Here is a 25,504-nt window from a genome sequence, read left to right on the forward strand (position 1 = left end):
CTGCATCTCTCCAATCTCTGCCTCTGTCTTCACAGGATCGTCACTGTGTCTCTGTGTGTCCTCCTCTTATAAAGGTGTCAGTCATTAGATTTAGGGTCCACCTGGATCCAAATGACTTCATATGAACTTAATTATAGCTGCAAAACCCTATTTCCAAAGGAGGTCACATTCTGAGGTTTTAGGTGCCCATGATTTTTTGGAAGCACGATTACACCAATTACCACAGAGGCGGCAGGAATTTGAATGAGGGTATATAGAGGAATATAAGCTTTCTATGTTTTCATCAAACTATTTTAGACAGGAATCATTCGCATTGCTTTAGAGCATGAGGCTGGTGCTCAAATAATTTCATTTCAATATTAAAGCACAAACTGACCCCTAAGAATCGAGACTGCAGAATAGCTGGGTAGTACGTATTTTGGTGACACTGCAAATTAGTTAGCAAAGTCAGCCATGATTATACGGAACACCCATAGTTCAAATGCTGAATAACTAAAGGTTGAGAACTTGTTGCTTCAAATTAACTGTACTAAACTCATGATCCCGAGTAAATCAAACTTAATCATGAATAAGAGTGTATTACTTCAATGTATGCAAGTTCAAAAATAGCAGAAGGCTATTATTTTCAATATTAATTTGTCAGTTTTTGAATGGAATCATCAGACAGGACTTAAAATATTACTAAAAAAGTGGTAAATATTTAAGATGAAAGAACTTGGTATTTAAGAAGACCTCTCTAGTTGGACAGATTCTCATAGGAATGTGATGTTTAAGAATAAGCATATGTGTGGAAAACAAACAAAACTGAAAAATCGAGAGAGTCCAGAAAAGCAGAGCATGGTCCTTGGTGTAAGTTCTCCTCAGAGTGTCATTAGCTATAAACTGCTCCTACCACTGGATTTTCAAAATACCAATTGAATCAAAAGGTCTGCATTTCAAAAAGCACATTGCTTTCTTCAAGGGATAGTGTTCATTTACTGGGATATTTGTCATAATTTTAAAGCAATCTTGCTATTTTTAATATGTCATTTCTAAATGAGTCTTAGTTTCTAGAGTTATGTAGGAGAATATTTAAAACTTTATAAAGGGGAATTTTATTCACTTATTTGTAGGATATTTAAAGTTTTGCTCTTCACTTAAAACTCTAAGGCATAAAAATAATCAAGTCATCCATAAAGATATGAAACAAAGCTAATTTAGAAAACTCACATCATAAAAAAGCATAAATTACATTATTATTCTTTCTGATTTCTGAAAATGCAGGCCTCAGCTAGACCTCATGGAAGTTTTCATGTCCCTCTTTATAAGCTGTTGAGATGTAAGTGACCTAACTCTTTGTGGCTTCATTTACTCATTTATAAAAATAAACATAACGCCTACTTCCTAGGATTGAGGTTTCAAATATGACAATATGTAAAAAACTGATATTTTAACCTTTAAAGTACTATATAAATGGTAGTGATAGAATTATTATGCTTAATTCTGAAAGTTATTGTAGGAACCTGTGAAAACATAGACTGTAGATTTGAGCTGTGGATCTTGTGGAGGAAAATGTCCCAAATTTGGCCCACTAACATTTAATCTGTCCGGTTCTTGGCAGGGCTGACCACTCAGTCAGATTTTCTGACTTTTTATGAAGATAAAATAATTTTCCAAAGTAACTGAGTGTTTGTATCCTGAATTGGATTGGGAAGTAAATGAAAAGACAGTATCCGTTCTCCTCGGCACTGTATGCTATATTTTGTTTATGCTCGTAACTGTCCAGAGCTCTGCAAGCTGTTACCAGGTTGACTTATTGGAATTGTGAGAAGACAATAGTGTGCGTGGTCTTTATTACTCTGCACTCGACAGGAGAGGCCATAACTTGTGTCTAACAGCTGTGCCCAGAGGTATTTAAGGACAGATCACTAGAAAACTCAACAAAAATTCAGCAAAGAATGCTCCAGCAAACATTGCTTCCATTTGCTCAGCTTAAATCTTGACTATTTTTTTTTAAATACTCTTGGAAACACAAAAGAAAACATGGATGACATATCTTGTTTGGGTAATAACAGAAGGGAAAAAACCCCTGTAAAATATGGTATTTCTCAACCTGTGGGTTCTTAGTGAGGTTGAACTACTAACTATATATTTTATTTCAAAAGGGAGGGTCTCAGGGCTTATTCTTCAGAGAAGGGGCAGGCTCCTTATCAGAAAACGGTATGCTTCTCTAGACTAGACTCAGGAGACCAGGGCCCAAGTCCCGGCTGATCGACAAACTTCCCGTAGGACTCTGGACATACTATTTTGCCTTTTTTCACTTTCTTTCTTTCATTATTATGATATTTCCTATAATTCTCTCTCAGGACTTTTGTGAGAACTGCTTTAGTTCACAAATGTACTCTGAAGAGCCTTAAGAGGGAAAGTTAGGTTGTGGTGAAATATAATATTGAACCAAGTGATATAATTTAAAATCAGATTAACCAAGATTCAAACTGCAGACCCGCCACATACATATTGGCTGTGTGATTTTGCACAGGTTGCTCAACTGACTAAATCCTCATGGGTAAAACTAAGTGATCATTTTCTGTGAAGTTTAAGTGAAGGAGGTGTACAAAGTACCTGGCACACAGGGGTTACCCTCTGTGTTATAAGCATTATTGTTATTAATAACATAATTTAGATTTCTGGCCTAATGATTGGGATGGGTGATGGCAGCACAAAAGAATCATACATTAAAAACTGTTTCTCAATGACTTTGCCCTTCAGAATCCTAAGGAGAGCTTTTGGAAATTAAGTATATCTGACCACAACCTAAATCTTTGAAATCGGAATTTCTGAATGTTACTAGTAATTCCAGCCATCTGTATATGACAAAAAGCTGTAGAGGTCATTTAGATGATCTCCATAGCCTGCGAATAGCTGGTAGAACAATACTAGAACATAGTATGGTTACTCAGTTCTAAGTCTTCCACATTATGGAAAAATTCACCTCGTCTACTGCTGTCCAATAGCAATTAGCAAGAGTATTACTAGATATTATTGGACAGCACAACGAGGTTAATCCATGTTTTCAGGGTCCTTCTGCCTGCACCCTGAGATTCAGAAGAGGTGATCCTGTCTAACCTACCACTTGGCATTGACCTCATCTGATAAGACAACGAGTGTGCCATTCTTTAGACACTAAAATTGTAGGAAAAACTCAGGATCCAAGCAGAGACAAGAAGAATTCTTTGGAAGGAAAAGAGGTGGCATTATTCCTCAGACAAGGCTAGGTGTGTAAATAAAGAAGCATAGCAAGAAGCATAGCAATTTTTATTTTTAAATAAAATTTTTAAATTACGTAAAACATCATTAAAAAGGCCGGTGTTTTTCCTTTTGCTACAGATTCACATGAGGATTCCTTTAAATAGTTCCCTGGAATGAGCATCTGAAAGGTCGCTGGGATGCTCGTATTTTACTTTGCAAGGGATGAAGCTGGAAGTTAAGAATTTTGGGGAACCAGGAAGTGGGAATAACTGTAGCACCCCAGGAAAGGGTCCGGAGTCCGCAGGTGGGTGATGTTTATTGGACACTTCATGTGCAAAGAAGTAACCGTGTTGTCCTAGGGCAGTGATTCTCAACCTTTCTAATGCCGCGGCCCTTTAATACAGTTCCTCATGTTGTGGTGACCCCCAACCATAAAATTATTTTTGTTGCTACTTCATAACTGTAATTTTACTAGTTATGAATCATAATGTAAATATCTGTGTTTTCCGATGGTCTTAGGCGACCCTGCTAGCGGTTCTCAACCTGTGGGTTGCCTAAGACCATCAGAAAACACAGATATTTACACTACGATTCATAACAGTAGCAAAATTACAGTTATGAAGTAGCAACAAAAATAATTTTATGGTTGGGGGTCACCACAACATGAGGAACTGTATTAAAGGGTCGCGGCATTAGAAAGGTTGAGAACCACTGTTCTAGGGAATTTGGTCTTAAGATTCACGTTGTAGGGCAGTGTATTTCCACAGGCCAGGTTGAGGGGGCAAGTGATAGGTTGTGAACCTCTATTCAGATTGTGCTTTACTTGGAATGAACTAAACGACCCTGTGCTAGTCTGAGACATGTTTCTGCAGAATCGGAAGCAGGACCCAGTTCTCTGAAGGGCAGGAAACCTGCTTGTCCTCTGAGGCTGTGGAGGAATGCGAAGCGGCATACTGGGTCTCTCTGCTCCAACTGCATTCTGGCACATAACTGGATGAATTTCAGATTTTGCTGATGTAGAAGACCTGGCTGGAGTTGGAATGAATTTCCCCCTTCTAAGTGGCTCTGTTGAGAGCCGCTGTGAGAATTGGCTGGGCTAAGGACTAAACAGGACAAGCTGGATCCATTACTGATTGAAATCTCTATTTCACCTTACAAAACATATTAGTTACACATACCATCTGGAAACATGTCTATTGTGTTAATGGAACACTCTATGTGTTTAGCAACAATCTGTGGAATCATATAAAGCTTTAAACATTACATAACTGTGGAGAATGGGCAGCACCTGTCTGAGTTTCCTGGAGCCACTGCTACTCAGGTACACTCTGCTGTGCTAAGTCATAACTGGGGCTATGGAGAAAAGTGAGGAGATGAAAAGGAGACTCAATAAAACAGGGACATCAAAGCAGCCAAACTATATTGAAAAATGTTAAAATTGAGCCAGTAACTGAAATAAAGATAGAATAGTAACAGGTGGCTCCTTCCCCTGCACGTAGGTAACTCTCACTGCTGATAATGGAAGCTTTGTACGCATCCCAGGGAGACTGTACTTCTCAGTAATATTCTTGGGGGAGAAACTGCAGACAATAGATGGAGGGGTAGATGAAGATGGAAACATACACAAATAAAGATTCTCTGAGAGTGCTTTTTGGAATTTGACCTAATGGAAGTTGTGCTGTATGAATTTGTATCTCCTTCAGGTCTTCAAACTAGTAAGCCCATTCTGGAAAACTACACTCATGACAAACCTGTCTCTCTTCCTCCTTCCTCTCTTCATAGCCTCCATAATACGCATGTGTGGTATTGACATTAAAGAATACATAAAACTGGTGTGGGAGTGTTGAATGGAGTCGTAGTTACAAACAGGGACTTTGGAGATGGATAGACGTGGCTTTGAGTTTCTGCCCTTCCACTTATTAGCAGTGGAAGCTTCAGTTTCTAATCTATAAAATGGGAATAATAATAGTACTTACCTCAAACACTCTTCTGAGGGTTAAGTGATATAATGCATCAAAAGCCCCTGGGTACCAAACCAGAGAGGGTCGGACCTGAATTACCACCATTTGTCCACCATCCAGAACTGAAATATCATTGCTGACATGTACACATAAGGAACTGTTTGACATTGAAATTGGGACTCAAAAGAGCTGTTGGCCCAGAAAGAAACTCACTACAGACTGATTCATTTGCCTCTCAGAATAACCATTATTGCTTGTCTCATTTTCGGTTCTTATATTTCTAGTATCACATGATCTCACTCATCTAGGAGAAATAATGAACAACATAAACTGATGAACAAAAACAGACCCGGAGACAGGGAAGCATCGATCAGACTGTCAAACCTCAAAGGGAAGGTAGCGGAGGGGAGGGTAAGAGGAGAGATCAATCAAAGGACTTGTATGCATGCATATAAGCCTAACCAGTGGTCATGGACAACAGGGGGGTGGGGGCATGCGTGGGAAGGGGTTTGGGATGGGAATGGGAGGATGAGGACAAATATGTGATACCTTAATCAATAAAGAAATTAAAAACAACAACAACAACAAAAGCCCCTGGTGCATAGCAAATGTTCTCTAAATGCTCATTATTGTAATTATTTAGTGATTGGAGAAGGTGGTTTACTTTGGTCAGTTGAATGCTTTGAGAAAGACCAGAATTCATTTATGTTTGAGTTGAGTCCTCAGTAGACGTCTAGTGAAAGACAAGTTGATGATTCATATCATTGTATGGGTTTCAAAATAAGATGATCCAAAGTCACATTCTAGTTATAGTCTCATGGGCATGAGTTAAGCACAGCAACACATACCGTACTTTCTGGGTATAAGACGACTGGGCGTATAAGATTTTCCTGGGTTAAAAAGTCATTTTATACGCCGGAAAATACAGTATATTGGACTATACTGATGGGATTAGATATAATGGATTAGATATATTGGACTACTGTATTTTCCGGCGTATAAAACAACTTTTAACCCAGGAAAATCTTATATGCCCAGTCGTCTTATACGCCGGAAAATATGTACTAACAGCCCATATATTAGTAATAGGGATGTTTAGGGCAGAGCCTCATGCAGTGTGTTTAATTTTATGGCAGTAATTCTTTTGTTTCCTGAAACACATAGCCTTCCAAGTTAGGGTGACAACATAGCAGACAAACCATGTGACTAGCATTAGAACTTAATAAATAAATAAATCAAACACTTCAGCAGCTTTCTCATCGGCAGTGTCTTGGGCTCATGCTTTGTCTTTCAGAGCCAGGACTATTGTTTTATGAGCCTGACATTTTTTTTCTGACCTCTACTGACAGCTTCTGGCCCCTTGCATGCACTCAGGTTAGTTGCTGTTTTTATTTATAATTTATGCTCTTCTGCTTGGCTCAAACTCCTTGATTTGTGATCTGGTCACACCTGCATTGCTCTATCTAATGTGAAATCTTATCTTATTTTCTAGCATCTCTCTTTTTGTCCATGACATTTCTTTGGCTTCTTGAATTTTCATTTTGCTTTTGAAATATCTACATTATACCAACAAGGAATAGCAATCAGTTCAGAAGAGAACACTATGAACCATACCTTATGTATTTAAAGCACTTTATGATTATATAGAGCACCTACACACACACACACAGTATCTCATATGATCCTCACAACAACCCTGTGAGGTAGGTGTTAAGACGTCCATTTCATAGGGAAGGGAGTGGAAGTGGTGAGATACATACAGGCACACTACTCAGAGTTCTACTAGATCCTAATGCTGTGAATCCTGGGATTATGTGTTAAACCTTGAAGGAAGGAGGAGTTGTGAAAATGTGATCTATTAATAGAGAGATAGTCAAGAATGACATGGAATCCCACATATTTCCTATTCTTTTTTTGTGATCTTCCTTTTCTAATCTTTCATCCTTTCTCATTTTTAGCCCTTTCTTCACCTACACAAAATAGTTCCAGTTCTACTAAAGCATTTATTTTCTCCAGGATCTATATTCGATATTTATAGCACAAGATATAAAGAGCTTTTTAGAATTAAAAAAAAAATTATCAGCATTACTCTTTAATGACAAAAAAAAATTCTTACTTGAAATGGCCAGGTAATTTAAGAAAACAAGTTTTGTTTTTTATTCAAATGTGTTGAATGAACTGTTACCTCACTATAAAACTTAGAATAAATGCTGTAATTTGGTAAGAAGACAAGAAGGTAAACTAAGCAAATCAAAATCAATTTATCTTTTTAATCTCCTAAGGAATTAAATATTTTGATATCCTCTAAACACCTATAGAGCCCTGTTCTTCCTCCAATACAGTTCCACTATATTTTATAATTGCCTATTTACATGTCTATGTCTTTCAGGGATAATTAGCTCAGTAAGGCCAGATACAACAGCAATCTTATTAGCTGTGAAGTTCAGCTCCAGGAGGTATAAGATAAACATACGTTGAATGAATGAATGAATGAATGGATTTTCTTTTAGGTTATCCTTATTGCTGGTGGAGGCATGTTTTTGAAAGTAAAGAACCCACATTTAGTCAGCACCCATGGGATTTCTCTTACAACCCAATGGGCTAAATTGGTTTGGCGAGCACTAGATGAGTAGGTGGCAGAGGATACCTTGCTTGGCGCTGAGGGCTGGTTGGAAAAACATGCCAGTCAGTACAATGGAAGGACACCGGTTAGGGATGCTAGGGGGTGGTAGCGATGGTGGGATACAGAGAGATAAGAACAGAGGCCCAAACAGTACCCAGGACCAGTAGAGGAAGCCATGAGGAAGCTGGGCACCGCGCGGGAACCAAAGTTGTTTGGAGGAGGCACAAAGGGATCTTGGAGTCAGTTGTACTGGTGACTTGTCCAGAGGTGAAGGGCCTTTTAATGAGATGGTAGCAGAAGGTGTCCCGTCAACCCACCTGATCTTAAAAGGGTCCTGCCCTAATATGATCAGGGAGTGATACCGGTCCTGACACGTATATAAAAGAGGAAATCAATTATTATTTGTATTATATTGAAATCATGCCTGAAAAATATAAAAGACTGTATATTAAAATAATTTAATATAAATTTTCATATATCAGAATCAAATGAAGATGTGGGGAATCAGGCACTTTCATATAGAATAAATTGGCACAATCTTTTAGGAGCCATTTGCAGGAATCCATCAAGTTGCAAAATGCATGTCGTTTTTGAACTATTGATTCTATTTCTGGAAAATTCTCTCTACTAAAAAATATTCCCACAAGATCATGTATAAGAATGCTGTATGTAGCATTGTTTATTAAAGCTAATTCAAAGCAAAAAAAAATATTCAAGTGTTCATGGCTAGTGGATTGAATAATATATTATGATAATTATGGTATAGTTGTACAATGGAATGATGTATAGCCATTGAGAACAAAAAGGTAGAGCCATGTGTACTGACATGGGCAGATGACTGGCATATTAACTTTAAGTGAAAAGCAGAACATATTGTATAGATGTTTTTGAAACATTATAGAGTTATATATTCTCCCTGGAGTCTGGAGGCTATATGTATTTATACACAGAAATATCTCTCTTAATGCTTTGTCAAAGAAAGAATGCACATGAACTTCAAACATCCATGAAAGTATCTGAAATTGAAAACATTTCTGAACACATCTAAAAAGCATTTGATAACCTCAGGCAACAGAACAGTGTGTGAATATGTTTGATTTACAGACTATAAAATAAAGAAGTCTTGCATTTGCCAAGATTAACCAGTCATAGTTAAGAAGCTCAGAGAAAGTCTCAAGAAAAGGAGAAAAGGAGATAAAGAAGAACCAAAGACAAAGGTAGAGATAATGATAGAGAAAAACATAAAGATAGGGAAGAGTGAGTTATACCAGGGGCTCAACTGAACATAAATGGATGACAAGGAGAAAGGGGAAAAAGTGGGGGGAAAAGTATACAGCAGATCAAAGTGATCAAAGGAAAAAAGATATACTAATGATTCTACTATCTTAATATAATAACAACACTAATAACCATTGAATAACACTAAAGCACTCTGAGGAGAAACACAATGCTAGTGTTACTTCATTCAAGGGCAAAGAGATCAACAATGCAACACTGATGGAAAGGTCATGTGGTTACACACACTTTAATGCCTGGCATTCACAATGGTGACGGTAAACTGTCTAAAGGTGGCATCCACACACAGCATCAGGTCAAAATAATTACTTTTGTTAATGCAGAGAAATTGGTACTGTATTTTTAAATGATAATTATCATGGAAAACTGCTAGATTTGTTTGTATGTTACAGAATTTGCCATAATTTGTGTATTGATTCTACTTCTGGAAAATTCTCTATTAAAAATATTCCCACAAGATCATGTATGAGAATGCTATATGTAGCATAGTTTAGTAAACCCAAATCGAAGCAAGCAAAAATCTTCATGTGCTCATGACTAGTGGATTGAATGATATATTATGGTAATTATTGTATAGCTGTACAATGGAATAATGTATAGCCATTGAGAGCAAAAAGGTAGAGTCATATATACTGATATGGGTAACGATGATGATCCGTGTGTATGTGTATCAGCTATTCCCACAGACACACACACACACATCACAGGTAGCTCCTGTTGGGAATACAGGGGAGCAACCCTTGAATTCTGAGAAGTAGAGGTTCCTTATTCCTTTTCATAATCCTTTCATTATATCTGTGTAGATTTGGCCAAGACAGTTGATTGCCTATGGCATATTGAAGACATCTCGTCTAGTATTTAGTTTGGAAGGCCCAATTTACAGATTCTCTACATTGCAATATGAGATTAGCCTCCACTGAACAGAGGTTCCTTTTGTGAAATCTCTTCTTTTGCAGTTTTGAAGGTCTCTGACATAGAATACCACTTTTCACATTTTTAGTTAAATAAAACAAAACACAAAACCCCCAGCCATCTGAGAATTAGTCTGTCAGGGTTCTTACATTGTCCAGATTCCTATATTAATATTTCTGTTAGCTCAGGTAACAGGTAAGGTGGCTGTAATTGTTCCTTCAACAGATAGAAATTGGCTTAAAAATTGAACAATTTTCTACATGGAATTTTTAGAAAATTGTGCTCTTCACAAAACCAAAGCACAAATGGGTAATGAGATTCAAAGTGTTGTACAATTTTAATCTATTTGTTTTACTCCAATTAGCACACTGTGTGTGTGGAAAATGGGGCTGACTTCCACAGACTCTATGGATCAATGCTGAAGTTCTTTCTCAGCCGTTGCCTCAAGCCCAGACCTCTACTATCAAAGCTTGTTTATTACAGAGGTGCACAGAAAAAACAAAAAAACAAGAAACTATAAACTTACATGCCAGGCTTCTACTCCCTTTTTCCCCTTTCTGGCCTTTTTGTCCAGGATTTCCTTGGGGGGAAATAGGAAAAGAAAACAAACAAAGAAACACTTTTTAAAATTCTGACAATTCATAATGCTTGCTTTAAATGGAGACAGAACATCCTAGAGTAATCTAGAATATCACTTTATAACAGCCTACAGATTTCAAATATAATGCTAATGTTGATGATGATAATTATTATTATATTATTCTAGAAGCCCTATTACAAACCTGGCGTTGTTCTGGGTAGATCCTTTACACACATTATCTTAAATAATGCACAAGGGCATTAAATGTCCATTTACCTAAAAGTAGGAAAAACTAAGGTGTTAATCAACTGGGTTTGGGCTTATTCACCTTTTTGTAAAATCAATATTCCTGTTTCTTTTTTAAAAATATATTTTTACTAGAGGCCCAATGCACAAAATTCATGCATGGGTAGGGTCCCTAGGCCTGGCCGGTGATCAGGGCCCATTTGTGGGGCGACCGGTGGGGCGATTGGGGGTTGGCACTGGCACACTCATGGGCCATCCCCACTCCCTGATCGCCCCTCTGCCACGGTTGCCTCCCTCTGTGGGGCGACCAGCAGGGCAATTGTGGGGGGGAGGGGGCCTGCTGGCACCCTCCTTGGCTGGCCTGGGGCCTGCAGGCTGGGGCCAGCTCCTGTGTTGAGCGTGTGCCCCCTGGTGGTCAGTGCACATCATAGCGACGCATCATAGCGACCGGTCGTTCTGCCATTTGATCGATTTGCATATTAGGCCTTTATTATATAGGATTGATTTCAGAGAGGAAGGAAGAGGTAGAGAGAGACAGAAACATCACTGATGAGAGAAAATCATGGATCGGATGCCTCCTGCACGCCCCCTACTGGGAATCAAGTCTGTAACCCCGGGCACGTACACTAACTGGGAATCGAACCGTGACCTCCTGGTTCATAGGTCCACACTCAACCATTGAGCCACTCCGGCTGGTCATTATTCATTTTAGTTGTTCTCTTGATTTTGCCTTCCTCCCTACCCCAGGAATCCTGGTGTCTTCCACCTCAATCTAAGCTGTGTTGTTCTATTCCCATTACAATTTATCTGTCTTCTTTTCCATTTCCTTAGAGTGGTGCATCCCAAGGACTGGGCTGTGAATGAATTTCTGGGAGTGCAATCCTTGACCTATTGAATCAGAAATGCTGGGGATCAAGCCCGGCAAGCTGTTTTAACAGGCCCTACAGATGATTCTGGGGTCTGCTCAAGTTTGAGAACCACAAATCCAAAGAATTTCCATGCATCTTTCAGGTCTGCGCTAACACTAACATGGTTTGCTGTACAGAATCAATCATTCTCTACTCTCTACTCCCATAGCATTTTGTCCTGCTTCCTACAGGCTTATGACTCAGCACATTGCATCAGAGCTCACTGCTTCTGCATTTATCTGAGGCCTAATCCTTGACGGAAGCAACTATGCTATATTTATCCCCAACACACAGTGAACTCTCACAAAATTGTGCTGACTGGGTGCATGAATGAATGAATGCCCTCCCAAGTACTTTGGCTAGTGGGTATTTGTTGAACTCTAAGGCTCTGAAAGTAGAAAAATGCCTAAAACTTGTAAAAGCTGTAGCTAATAACCAACATGTATAAACAGCTTGCTTTATGATAAAAATTGTTTGAAGCACTTTAAGGAATCTATTGATTACTTATAGTTCATAGTGTATATTCATTTCTAAAATGAATCATTATGATTTAATGTCAATAGGAAGTTACAAATAAACTGTTCCAGAAAGAGACCCAAACAAAATCTTACCATGCTTTGTTTTTTATAGAAATTCTAAAACATGGGTTCTCTTATTAGCACTGTTTTGTAGATAAGAAAACTGAGGCACAGAGAGGCTAACTATGTGGAGAGGTAGGATTCAGATATAGGATTCAAATATGTACTATCTCTGTAAGATACAGATATACACTATACTACCCCTGTTTTTCCTAAAAGGGCAAAAAAAATATTATACATGGAATAACTATGTGCCCCCATGAAATTCAAGGTCAAGCCACTTTGACAAATGTTTAAACCCTCCCCCCCCCCGAAATGAACAATCTAAGGTTAGATACTTCACATAAACTTTACAGAATTATCATTTTAATTAAACTTTAAAATATATATTTCTTTTATTTATTTCAGAGAGGAAGGGAGATGGAGAGAGATAGAAACATCAATGATGACAGAGAATCATTGATTGGCTGCCTCCTGCATGTCCCCTACTGGGGATTGAGCCCGCAACCTGGGCATGTGCCCTTGACTGGAATCAAACTCGGGACCTCTTAGTCCACAGGCCGACACTATCCGCTGAGCCAAATCAGCCAGGGCTGATTAAACTTTAAAAGAGCAGTTATTGTGAGGAAATTTCTGGAAGATAACTCTTCAAGTGTGGGGAACTAGCTTGTCTTGTGTCCTCGCCTGCAAGCACAGCATATGAGGCGATGTAGGCACTCGGCTAATGAGGTAAGCTATTTCTCCTTAAATCCGGCAAATTGTGCTCCAGTTATTCTGGGGTTTAGTCCTAACTTCTTCCCTGGCCACTTACAGAGGAAAGTTGTGCAAAGTTGACAGACTGTTGGGAGAACAGTCTAGCTCTCTTAACATTCCTAAAATTTCTGTCTCATTTCCTCTTTTTGTGTAGCTTTCTAGAAAGACAAATTAGTTCATCATAAAGTTAATCATTATAAACTGCACCAGAAAGAGTCCCAAACAAAATCTTACTATGATTTTCCAAGGATAGTAAATGACCAGCTATTTGAGATACATCGCAGACTAATACACCATTTCCATTTTAAACTTAGAATACAGATGAAACAGGAATTTTTAGGGGTAAAAAAGACATATTTGGGAAATTTTAGAAATTAAGGGGACCATGGAAGAAACACAGGGCTGCAGAGCAACAGAAGGTATATTTCTATAGAATAGGGGAGCTGAAAAGCTGAAACAGGTACATTTCCAAAGAATGAGGGAGCTGGGAACAGCAAAAGGTTTATATTTACAAAATAAAGAGGAAGAAGCCCTTCATTCAGAAGGAGAAGAAGAAAGCCCAAAGGGAATAGGAAAACAATAAGGAAGGAGGGGGGAGAGAACCTCATATGTCCCCTGTGAGGTTGACCTTTGAACTCAGAAGTTACTATAGTAACCAGTCCAAGGAAATAGTGACCATTCAGAGGGGATATCAAGGCACCAAGATCTGCGGCCTTTATAAGCCTTTAGGAAAAGGAACTCAGTGGGACTCTTCTTTCCCCCTCCCCATGTGGGAGTCTGTGCTGTGAGAATCTTTCCCCACTTGGGAATCTGTACTTGTTCTTCAATAAATTTCCACCTTTGCTATACCACCTTCCGTCCATGGTTTTCATTCTTCGATTTCCACAGACAAAAAACCCGGAACCATTCTGCCCAGGGGGAATACTGTGTGTTCCAGTCCAAAAATTCCGTTTCACAGATAAAATATGTTTTCTCACTTCACAGAATTATTTTGAATTGTCTTGGAATCTATAAATAGCTTTGAATTTTTTTTTTCAAATTTAAGATTTTTTAAAAACTTTTCTACTGAACCCAAATTGTCATATAGGAAATTCACAATTCCTGAGTGATGCAGATAATTTCCAACAAATTAACAAATGAACAAACACTTCTTCCCAGGATGACAAAAAGGCCTGATTAAAACTGGATGGTTTGAGAGATGGTCGGTACCTAAATACACCATTCAGGTACTCAGGTCTCTGGTGGAGACAGTGTAGGTTGCTTATTTGTGGCCCGCTGATTTTCCTCTAAGCCTCATGCCATTGACAGTCCATAAACACTGACAGTGACAAAAATACCTCAATGTACCTATTAGAATTGCTAAAATCCAAAACACGAACAACACCAAATGCCTGAGGATCTGGAGTAACAGGAATTCTCATTCACTTGGTGGGAATGCAAAATGGTACAGTCATTTTGGAAGACAGTTTGTCAGTTTTTACAAAGCTACACACAAGTTTACCATGCAATCCAGCAATTGCACTTCTAGGTTCACACAAACATGTGCATATGTATGTTTAACGCATATTTTTTCATGATTGCCAAGATTGGGGAGAAAGTAAGATATCCTTCAATAGGTGAATGGATAAATAAACTACAGTACATGCATACAATAGAATATACTGAGTGTTAAAAAGAGCTATCAGGCCACAAAAAAGATATGCAGAACTTTAAATGCATTCACTTAAATTGCTAAGTGAAATAAGCCACTCTGAAAAGATTACATATAGTTTGACTCCAATTATATGGCATTCTGGAAAAGGTAAAAGTATGGAGGTAGCAAAAGGATCAGTGGTTCAGGAGCAACTGGGTGAAGATGAGTAGGTGGAATAGTGGATGTTTAGGACAGTAAAACTCCTCTGTATGATATTATAATGGTGGGTACATGCCATTATTCATTTATCTAAACCCATAGGATGAACATCACCAAGAGTGAACCCTAATGTAGACTGTGAATTTTAATTAGTAATAATGTATCAATATTGGTTTACCATTTGTAACAAATGCACCACTCTAAGGCAAGTTATGAATAATAGTGGTAACTGGCCCAGCCAGTTTTTGAGCTTTGACCTATGAACCAGGAGGTCACAGTTAGATTCCCAGTCAGGACACATACCCAGGTTGCGGGATCGATCCCCAGTAGCTGGTGTGCAGGAGGCAGCCCATCAATGATTCTCTCATCAGTGATATTTTTGTTTCTACCTCTCCCCCTTTCCTTCCTCTCTGAAATCAATAAAAATATATTTAAAAAATAAAAATAATAATGGTAACTATTCGTGGTGGTGGTATATGGAAAGTATATATTTTCTGTACAATTTTTCTACAAACCTAAAACTATTCTAAAAAATACACTATTTTTTTAAATAATAAAGATCATATTCTCTTGGTCATAATTTAAATTAGGAAAAAATAAACCTGCTCAAGTCTAAATGTCTGTGTAAAGTTAGTAATTCAAGTTTAAGCTACTGGCTAGTGTAAGGACTAGAAATAATATAATCATGTATGTAAATCTTAAAGGACATGAGTAATGTTGATTATTAAGTAGTAATATGTAATAGCAGGCAGTTTATCTTGCATAGGATAGAATTTCAGACTCATCTGTATTTTGCTAACTATACCTTAAGAGGGTTTGGCTGGTGTTAGTTAAAGGAAGATTTGTACTTTGCTTGTTTGTCTTTGCCAGTCTTTCCACTCTCTTTGTTCTAAAATAGATACCATTCTTCATGGTGATTTATGGTTGTGTGGAGTTTATAAATCCTGTTGTTGTTGTTTTTTAACTATTTCCCTTCGGGACATAGAAACTTTCCTCAGGAGAATAATAATCAGTTTCAAAATGTTTCAGACCACTAAATGTATTGCATTTGAGTGCTACTATTCATACTGTGATGACCATTGTTATGTAAGAAGCTGAAAAAATACCTATGATCCAGTATTTATTTTACATATTCTATGAAGAAAATACAATTATCATAATACCTGGCCTCCCAGTCTTCCCTGCTGGTCCTATGAATCCTCGACTTCCAGGAAAGCCAATCGATCCCCGATCACCTTTAAGACCTGGAGGACCTGCATGGTTAATGAATAAAAAGAAAATTAGTATAATGAAACAATATAGTTTCATTAATGAATATGATATAGGTGAATCTCCAAATAAAAGCATATTTCCTAAAATTCCATATACTATATCTAAACAGTAAGTAGAAATACCCATTTTCCATCTAAACAGTAGGTAGTAACATTAGTGTACTTAGTACATTGTAGGTTTTCAATAAATAACATTGTTATTACAAATAAAAACATATCAGGGGAAAAAAGTGTTGGCATTTTAACCAGAGGGCTTATGTTATCTAATCAGGAATCTTCAAATGGCAGGATTTGCTGTAACTATAATGATAACTTTTAAATGTATAAGCTGAAAATTGAAGTCTTAAGATTTGGCCCAGAAAAAGCACAGCTCAAGCAATGAGAAGTATCAAAGAGTATTTATTTTTAAAAATCGGGGTCCTAGTTCTGGAATGATTACTCTAGCTCTCATGGAATTGTTTTTAAATATTCCATTGTAATCCAGAAGAACAATGGAACTACAAACACACACACACACACACACACACACACACACACACACACACACACACACACACACTCACACACACACACACACACAGGCAAACAAATAGTTGTTGTTTTTTACCCTAACCTGCTATGTTGACTGTGATAACTGCATATAAAAACAAATATTTCCCTGTGGGATAAAATATTCCATCTGAAGTCAAGTAGCTTGAGATAAGTTACGGTAAAAACACCATTTAGGTGTGTTTATCAGTTCCCAGAAGCACATTGGGAAGCATATTATGAAAAACTGATTATAAATCTCTTGCCAATGTCAATCTCTTAATATACTGCCACCAGTTTACAAGTTCCAGGAGGCAGTGCTTATGCATATTTAATTCATTAAAAATATTTTCTTAAGGTTCATTCATATAGAAGCCTAAATTTGGGCTAACTGTTCTCTAAGAAATACTAGTATTCAGTTTAAGAAGTATATTATTATAATTAGTTAAGAAATATTATTCAACCTTGTGTAAAATTTGGATTTCAACAGATATTAAGCAGATATTCAAAGCAATAAAATGATAAAATATGTTTAGAAATATTAGTAAAGCCAGGACATCTCTATTTTATTAATTATACAATATATACTATGTTATATATGTTGATATATTATTGATGTATACTATGTTATATATGTTAATATATGTTATATATGTTAATATATACTAAGTTATATATGTTGATATATATACTGCTATATATATGCACATATATAGATATATTTATATATACACATTTACATATATATACATACATACATATATGTGTGTACATACATATATATATATATAGTGTATATACACAGTATGCATATATATGGTTATATACATAGCATACAGCCTAAAAAAGACCTAACATAAGTTCTCAAAACAGGCTGATAGGTTAATATTTATACCTTTCTTCATTCTCCAAGCAAGGCCGTCAGACCTTTGTACTTGCAAGTATTAAGATCTGTCTGTCAAATTTACAAATAAAAACTGAATCTGAACTTTCTTTTTTATTTATCTTAGAACATTCTCCACTTTTTATAGAGTGCCACTCACTGGTGACTCCCATGTTGACCATTTTCTCCATTAATGCAGCAATAATATACTGAGCATGCACATTGTTCCAGTCCCTGCCCACTCTGGAATTACAAAGGCTCTTATCCAAACAGATCTTCCAGTGTGGAGACAGATGGTACCAAAGTTAACAGATAAATATAGAAGATAATTTTGGACATTAAAATTTTAGGAAAACAAAGAAATGTAATAGAGAATGCCTCTGGGGATCAGAAAGAGCCTCTCCAATGATGGCCCACTGAGTACATCAGAATGATCTTCAGAATACAGCTGTTCAACCAGAGATTATGTTACCTTTTCAATAAGTGAACAAATGAATCCATAAATACTAGTAAAGCACCTGTGATACTAGAAATTACTCAATTGAGAGGCCTCTATTATGGGATGTTTAAGCCAACTCCATATAGCCCAATGGTTTGTTTAATGATGTCTGAAAATGTGACCCCTACATATAAGCACCACTATTGAATTTTATTCCAAGAGACCAGATTCTCTGAGCCTTTCAGGTAGCAATTAACTAATTTTCTGCAATAATCTGTAGCAAGGGGAAAGGGTCTGGCACCTGCTTCTAATCCACAGGCAATACAAGTACATTTTACACAGAATCTCAGCTATGAAATCTTTCAAGGGGCCTTACCCCTCATTTTTTTTTTAAATCTGTCATTTTTATAGAGGCAGGAACAGAAGATAGAGAGATCCCATTGTTTATGTAACACTGGTCTGACCATGATTCACACATCCTGGGTCCCCAGCTCTCCATTCTGGCTTCTTTCTGTGGTCTAGCTGACTGGTTAAGAACACGGAACCTGCAGTCCTGTCCATCTGGGTTCAAATACTGGCTCTGCTGCTTAATTTCTGGCAGGCCACTTAACCTTCCTGGCATCTATAAAATTGTATATATTTGTCCCCATATCACAAACTTGATGTGATTATTAAAAGAGCTAATTAATATAAAACACTTAGAAAAAGTGCCTGCCTTATGATAAATGCTTTGTGTTGGTTCTTCTCCTCCTCCTCCTCCCCCTTCTTTATAATAACACTAGAGGCCCAGTGCATTCATGCACTGGAGGGCGGGGGGGGGGGGGGGGGGGGCGCGTCCCTCAGCCCGACCTGCCCCTTCTCACAGTCTGGGAGCCCTCAGGGGTGGGAGGCAACCATGGCGATCAGGGGAAGGCGATGCCCCCATCAAACCTCTGCTACTGCCACTGCCGGCAGCACAAGCCTTGGCCTGCCCTGGTTACCTGAGCCTCGGGCAGCCCTGGGCGGCTGGGCAGCCAATATCCGAGGCTTGCCTGCACCTCGGGCTGGCCCTAAGCGGCTGGGAAGCTGATATCCAAAGCTTGCCTGAGCCTCGGGTGTCGGCTGGGCAGCCACCATCCCAGGCTTGCCTGCGCTTCGGGCTGGCCCTGGGCAGCTGGGAGGCTGAGGGTGGGTCCGGCCGCACTGTACGTCTGCCACTCCCCCTCCCCGGCTGGGCTGAAAGGACTGGGGGACTCTGGCGGGGCTAAGGGGACTGGGCGCCACCATCTTGTGGCTATAGGAGCCACAATCTTTGTGATGGCATGACAGTCAATTTATATATTCACTCTTTATTAGATAGGATAATTATTATTTCACCCGCCTTTTGTGAAGGTTGCTAAATTTAGTTTTATTTAGTGTATGTACATAGTTAGCAGTGCCATTTTTTAAATTCATTGGCACAACATGTATATTTTAGCAAGCACTGCCCTAAGGAAGCCTGAGGCGGGGCCTCTCCAGGTCAGTCTGGCAGTAGGAGTGGGCTGGAATAAAGACATGCCTGGAAATAAAGTTTGATAGAATATGGTTCCTGGACTCCAATATCCAACATGAGGATAGTGTTCCTTTCTCCTCCAGAGGCATGATCCATGGTGGAAAATACAGACCACATAAGACAAGTTAACAGCCCCAGTGGTTGAGAATTTTGCAGCCAAGGAGTCTTTGGTTCCCTCTCAAGGCATCTTATGAAGGTCGTACCTCCTGTGCATACAGGTCAGGCACCCTTGTGGTCCCACAATGGGAAGAAACGGTCCATTAAATGGCTACCAAGAGGTTTCTTTAGGAACTAGGAGGTGTTCTTCCAAGCATTCCCGACATGGTGAAATTTCCCTAAAAGTGGCCCCCAAAAAGCTCATGTGAGATCAGGAATCCCTGGTCATGAAATTCATCACCATTATATAATTACTTATCATACTGTAAGTTCTGTGAAGGCAGAAACTGTATTTCTGAGCACGGGATCCACAAAGGCTTATAAAGCACCAGCACAGGGAAAGAATAGTATCTCGAGTAAAAGGCAATAATAGGTCATTCTCCCTGGCATACCTCCAAGGAAATGACACTCTGAAATAAATTTATATCGTATTATTTTGAGGTAAAGCATATTTTAGCATAATATCCACCCTGTACATGAGTAAAATTGTGATGGTATTATTTAAGACCACTAGCATAACTACTTAAGTTTCTCAGATTTTCATATTATTGGTGTGAGTTTAAGTGACTTGGACTTTGTCAAGCTGAGTTTAGTGGTTTCATTAGATGTATAGGTGGAATTTTAATAAACTTGCTCAAATCAGGAAGTAGAATTATCCTGACAGTCCATTATATATTCTTAACTTCTTTATTCCAGTACCAAGTATGGCCAGTTAGGCAATTTGGCAGTGGACAAAACAGAATGCAGCAATTAAGGAAGGAGGAATTCATTAAGAGAGATAGATGCCTGATGACTTGGGTACTTCTGCTACAGTACACCAAACCAAGTGGTGGCCTAACTATCTAAAAGAGTCCACCTCGCCGAAACTGGTTTGGCTCAGTGGATAGAGCGTTGGTCTGCAGACTGGAAGGTCCCGGGTTCGATTCCGGTCGAGGGCATGTACATTGGTTGCGGGCACATCCCCGGTAGGGGGCGTGCAGGAGGCAGCTGGTCGATGTTTCTCTCTCATCGATGTTTCTAGCTCTCTATCCCTCTCCCTTCCTCTCTGTGAAAAACAAATAAAATATATTAAAAGAGTTCACCCAAACAAATGAAATCTTTCTGTTATCTGTTATGAGGGCCTGGATAATGCCTATTTGTGTAAATGAGCAGAACCAACAGCAATAGACTAAGCCCTCACTACAAGAATCAAAGCAGCTTTGCCATGGCATCTGTTTATGGTATTAACTAGAGCTGAGGCTTGTAAATCCTTCTTTGTGTTTCATGCATCCATAGTTCAGAAAGAGCTGCAGAAGATGCTCCCCGATGAGGCTTTGCAGGGCAAGTTGTAACCCATTCTCCACTTTTATGGCTGAATTATAAAGCTGTGACAATTGTACTCTGTGATGGAGGAGCTGACAGGCCTCTGACAATAGCAGCTCCGGCAGCTTACTACTACTGGTTACTTCACCCGCTTATGCCATTAATGCACCATTATTAGATCTGCTTAATGCTAGTCAAGTAGAAAGACTTTTCTGAATAAAGAATCTTACCTGACAGTACTTTCAAAGGCACACAAACAACCCATTAGATATATAATAGGTATTTTTTTAAATGATTTTTTAAACTTTTCCCACAAAAACCTCATATAGTGGCTTTTTAAACACAATGATGTAAAGGTCAGGCAGGTGTAAAATCCATGCTTTTCATTTTTTAAAATTATTTTTCTGATGTCACCCGGGGTGGTCAATACATTGATTGAAAAAAAAAGAGTATTTCACATAATCAGAAGACAGAAAAATAAGATGAAATACATGATACTTAGACACTTTTGTCTGCACAAACTATCTAGTTATAATTAGACCATGCAATATGCTCCCCACTTTCAAAAAGCATGTGGGTATTTGATTTCTAGCCAAGAATAACATGACAATCATGTTATTGTTACTGTCTTCTTTATTTTCTTGAGAGCAAAGAAAGTTTATGCTCTTTCGCCTTTTCTGTCTTCTACTATCTTCTTTCAAAATATTGCTTTCAAGATTACAACATAGACAGAGAAAAATCATTTGAAACAGTTGTGCTCTAACTAAAATACAGAGAATGTCTGACAGCACAGAAAAAATCACCTGCATTCCAGTCAATGTTTACATTGAGATTTCGTAGGTTTATGCAGATGTAATTCCACTTAAGGGCTGTACAAGGAACATAAGCGAACTTGCTTTTGACTTATAGTAATGAATATTTTTGTATCCTAAAAACCAGGTAACTTGCAAATATATTCAAAGTGAAGATGAATTTCATGTTCTCCTTCACATGTGATCTAAAGCTAGATCACTGCCATACACTGTCTGCAGCCCGTGGAACAGAGAGCCTCCCTACATTTATGAGGTTTATGAAACACTCCATGTGGTTGCTCTGGCTAAAGTGTTTAACTTTCTTCCAAATCAGTGTTTGCCACTCAGTACGTTATAGTGATTAGGCTGCTGGAACAGGTAATGTGCCCTTCAATGCATACACACTGCGCACATACATTGACGTGTAGATGACTAAGAGGTTTCTATTATCATACCCATTAGACCTGGAATGCCTGGTGGACCAGGTTCTCCAACGAAGCCTCTATCTCCTTTTTCACCTGGGGGTCCAGGAGGCCCTTTAAAAAATAAATTATAATTACTGATTGCAGTTTTAAAAACATAGGCAAAATGAACTTGTCATTTGTTAAGATAATTGTATAAGTAAATCCTGAGTTTGTTATTTGTTACACAATAATGCAGAATAAATAAGACTGAAGCATACCCATATTGTGATATGCAATGCCCTATACTGGTAAAAATGAGCCAGCCCTAAATTAGACAACCTAATTGTCTATAAATATTTATGAGTGCCTAGAACTTTTCCAGGTTCTCAGAAGCTAGGGGCAGAGAAGAGACAATGAGTCAATGATGGCACAAACCCATAGTAGTATTGTGCACATGCTTGGCACATTTCACTGTATTGAGTTCCATATTGTGTAGGAAATCTATAAGTAAGGACTTATAACTCATGACAGATACCCTCAAGGGAAACAAAACCACACATACTAGACAAACTAAACAATGTTGAAAGTGACAAACTCTGGTATTTGATAGGTTCAGATCAGCATGGGTAGCAATATTTGAAAAGGCTTTATTGAGGGAGTGGGATTTGCAGGATATTTTGAACACTGAGTAGAATGACATGAAAGAAAATTCTGGGTAAGTGGGAGAGATGTGGGGAATGGCAGGCAGGTGAAAATGAATAGTTTATCAAGTAAAATATTAAGTAGGATCCTTAGATAGAAATAGATCAATCTATCTATCTATCTATCTAATTGGAGGGGTTGCAGGGAATATTAATGACTACTTGGCCTCACCCAATTTTCAATATGTCCCTGAGTACTGAGTTAGAGCAACACTAATACAGTCATTTGAATTTTCTGTGCCCAGTAAAACAGATATAAGATACATGGTGATCACTTCTTTAGAATGATGGTACTGAGCATGTCTTTAGAACCTAAAGGTATCCTACTAGTATTCGCTCTTCCATACAGAGTGCACAGGGCAAAAATACTATTCCCTACCTGTAAAGCAAAACACTTAGCAATTTTCTTTTCAGCTCCAAGAGGAAGAAACAAACCAGATGCATCATCCTATCCTATATAATAAAAGGGTAATATGCAAATTGACCCTAAAGGTGGACTGACCAGGAACGACTGGTCGCTATGATGCACACTGACCACCAGGGGGCATACACTCAATGCAGGCGCTGCCCCCTGGTGGTCAGTGCACTTCCACAAGGGGAGCACTGCTCAGCCAGAAGCGGGCTCATGGCTGGCCAGCGCAGTGGCGGTGGCAGGACCCTCTCCTGCCTTCGCAGCAGCGTTAAGGATGTCCGATTAATGGCTTAGGCCCAGGGATTCTAGGCTGCCAGAGGGATGTCTAACTGCCAGCTTAGGCCTGATCCCTCCCCCACCCTGGGAGTGGGCCTAAGCTAGCAGGTGGACATCCCCCAAGGGGTCCCAGACTGCAAGAGGGCACAGGCTGGGCTGAGGGACCACCCCCCCTCCAAGTGCACGAATTTTCATGCACTGGGCCTCTAGTCTATATATATAAAAGGCTAAGTGACCTGACTGTCCGTCTGTCCGACCAACCGCTGGTACAGACAACATGCACTGGCAATTTAAAAATAAACGTTGACTTGTGCATGCACAATACATATAAAGCTCTCGCTGGCATCAATTGCACGTGTGTGTTTCGATCTGTCATTGTCGATCGTGAATTTGGTTGACACTTCTATTAAAAGGGCGAATAGCGATATTAAAATATTTCTTCTAGCCCTAACCGGTTTGGCTCAGTGGATAGAGCGTCGGCCTGCGGACTGAAAGGTCCCAGGTTCAATTCTGGTCAAGGGCATGTACCTTGGTTGCAGGCACATCTCCAGTAGGAGGTGTGCAGGAGGCAGCTGATTGATGTTTCTCTCATCGATGTTTCTAACTCTCTATCCCTCTGCCTTCCTCTCTGTAAAAAATCAATAAAATATATATTTTTAAAATATTTCTTCTAATTAATTTTCTTTCAATGTGCATGAATCCCTGCACCAGGCCACTAGTAGAATAACAAAATGATGTTTTAAAAGAGGCATTTTCAATTGCTATGGTTCGGCCACATACAAAGCCCAAGGACAACACACAACTACATTTAGCATCATTGGTTAGAGTGGTTTGTTTACAAATTCTAATTAGGTTTGGAGATGTAACAATGGAAGAATTCTAAGAGGTGGCCACATAAATAGGTAAAGATTATTTCATGAGTAAGTATATTCATCCATTTCCTTTGTTTCTTTTGAAGTCCTTGTTTCTGTTTCTATTTTTCTGATCTGTTCCATTTTTTTAAGGTATAACTTGTGTTTTGGAACCTTCCTTTCCTGATTACTCAGTTTTCATATATCATTGTTTTTCTCAATTGTACATTGTCCTTTTTTTTTCATATGCAACATTGAACAGTAATGTTTTATTTTGTTTTCATTACAAAAGCAACTCTATTTATTCTAGAAAATATAAAAACCTAGAAAAGACATGAGAGAAAAATATAATTTATAATTTTATCATCTTAAGAGAACAGCCCTGTACATTTTTCTTGTATTTGTGTATATGTTGTCCATTTTTGCACATTTTTTCACATAATCGTCATGCAAACTACATATTACTGGGCATTAAGTAATTAACTAGCAAATTCTCCTAAGCTATAGCTTATTGGTGGAAACATATATTTATATGTTCCACAAGAAATGTGATTCTACTATTATATCAGTGGGGATCTGTGTGCATCTCCTAATCTATGTGAAATGCAGTTCTTCCCAACAAAGGGAGTTTAACTTCCCACCATGCACACAGCAGCAGGTCACTCTCCACACCGTGATGATGGAGGGGCAAGCAGGACAGAAAGACTCAATTTGCAGCCTGAGTTTTGCTGATCAAATTGAAAGGAAGAAATCCATGGTACCCAAGGATGGTGTTGTTGTTTTGAAAAAAGTGGACAAGCAAAAACTTTGATTTAGTGATTCAGCCTCTAAAGCAAGACACAGGCATTTCAGGGAAAACTAGAATGTGTGAGACAGGAAACGAAGGACATACAGACTAGATCTAGGCTCTTAGCCTCTGAAATGAAGAGTTTTCACCATTTCTGAGGTAAGAAAGAAATGAACTTCATAATCACTAATTATCCTTTCAGTTATTTTGCATGTAACTATGTATAGTAACTGCA

At 38.5% G+C, this 25,504-nt stretch overlaps 1 protein-coding gene across 2 annotated transcripts in view; it reads right to left on the reverse strand.

Moving 5' to 3' along the window:
- Positions 1 to 25,504, reverse strand: part of MSR1 (macrophage scavenger receptor 1) — a 73,405-nt gene that overhangs the window by 16,400 nt on the left and 31,501 nt on the right. For both annotated transcript variants that reach the window (XM_008146257.3, XM_054720324.1), the window contains 3 exons: positions 22,294 to 22,374; positions 16,101 to 16,190; positions 10,547 to 10,600 (listed from right to left, as the gene is read on the reverse strand). In XM_008146257.3, coding sequence (XP_008144479.3) covers positions 10,547 to 10,600; positions 16,101 to 16,190; positions 22,294 to 22,374 — 225 coding nt within the window. The remainder of the gene's footprint in view (positions 1 to 10,546; positions 10,601 to 16,100; positions 16,191 to 22,293; positions 22,375 to 25,504) is intronic.

The sequence above is a fragment of the Eptesicus fuscus genome, chromosome 8, assembly GCF_027574615.1.
Source record: "Eptesicus fuscus isolate TK198812 chromosome 8, DD_ASM_mEF_20220401, whole genome shotgun sequence".
NCBI classification, from domain to species: Eukaryota; Metazoa; Chordata; class Mammalia; order Chiroptera; family Vespertilionidae; genus Eptesicus; species Eptesicus fuscus.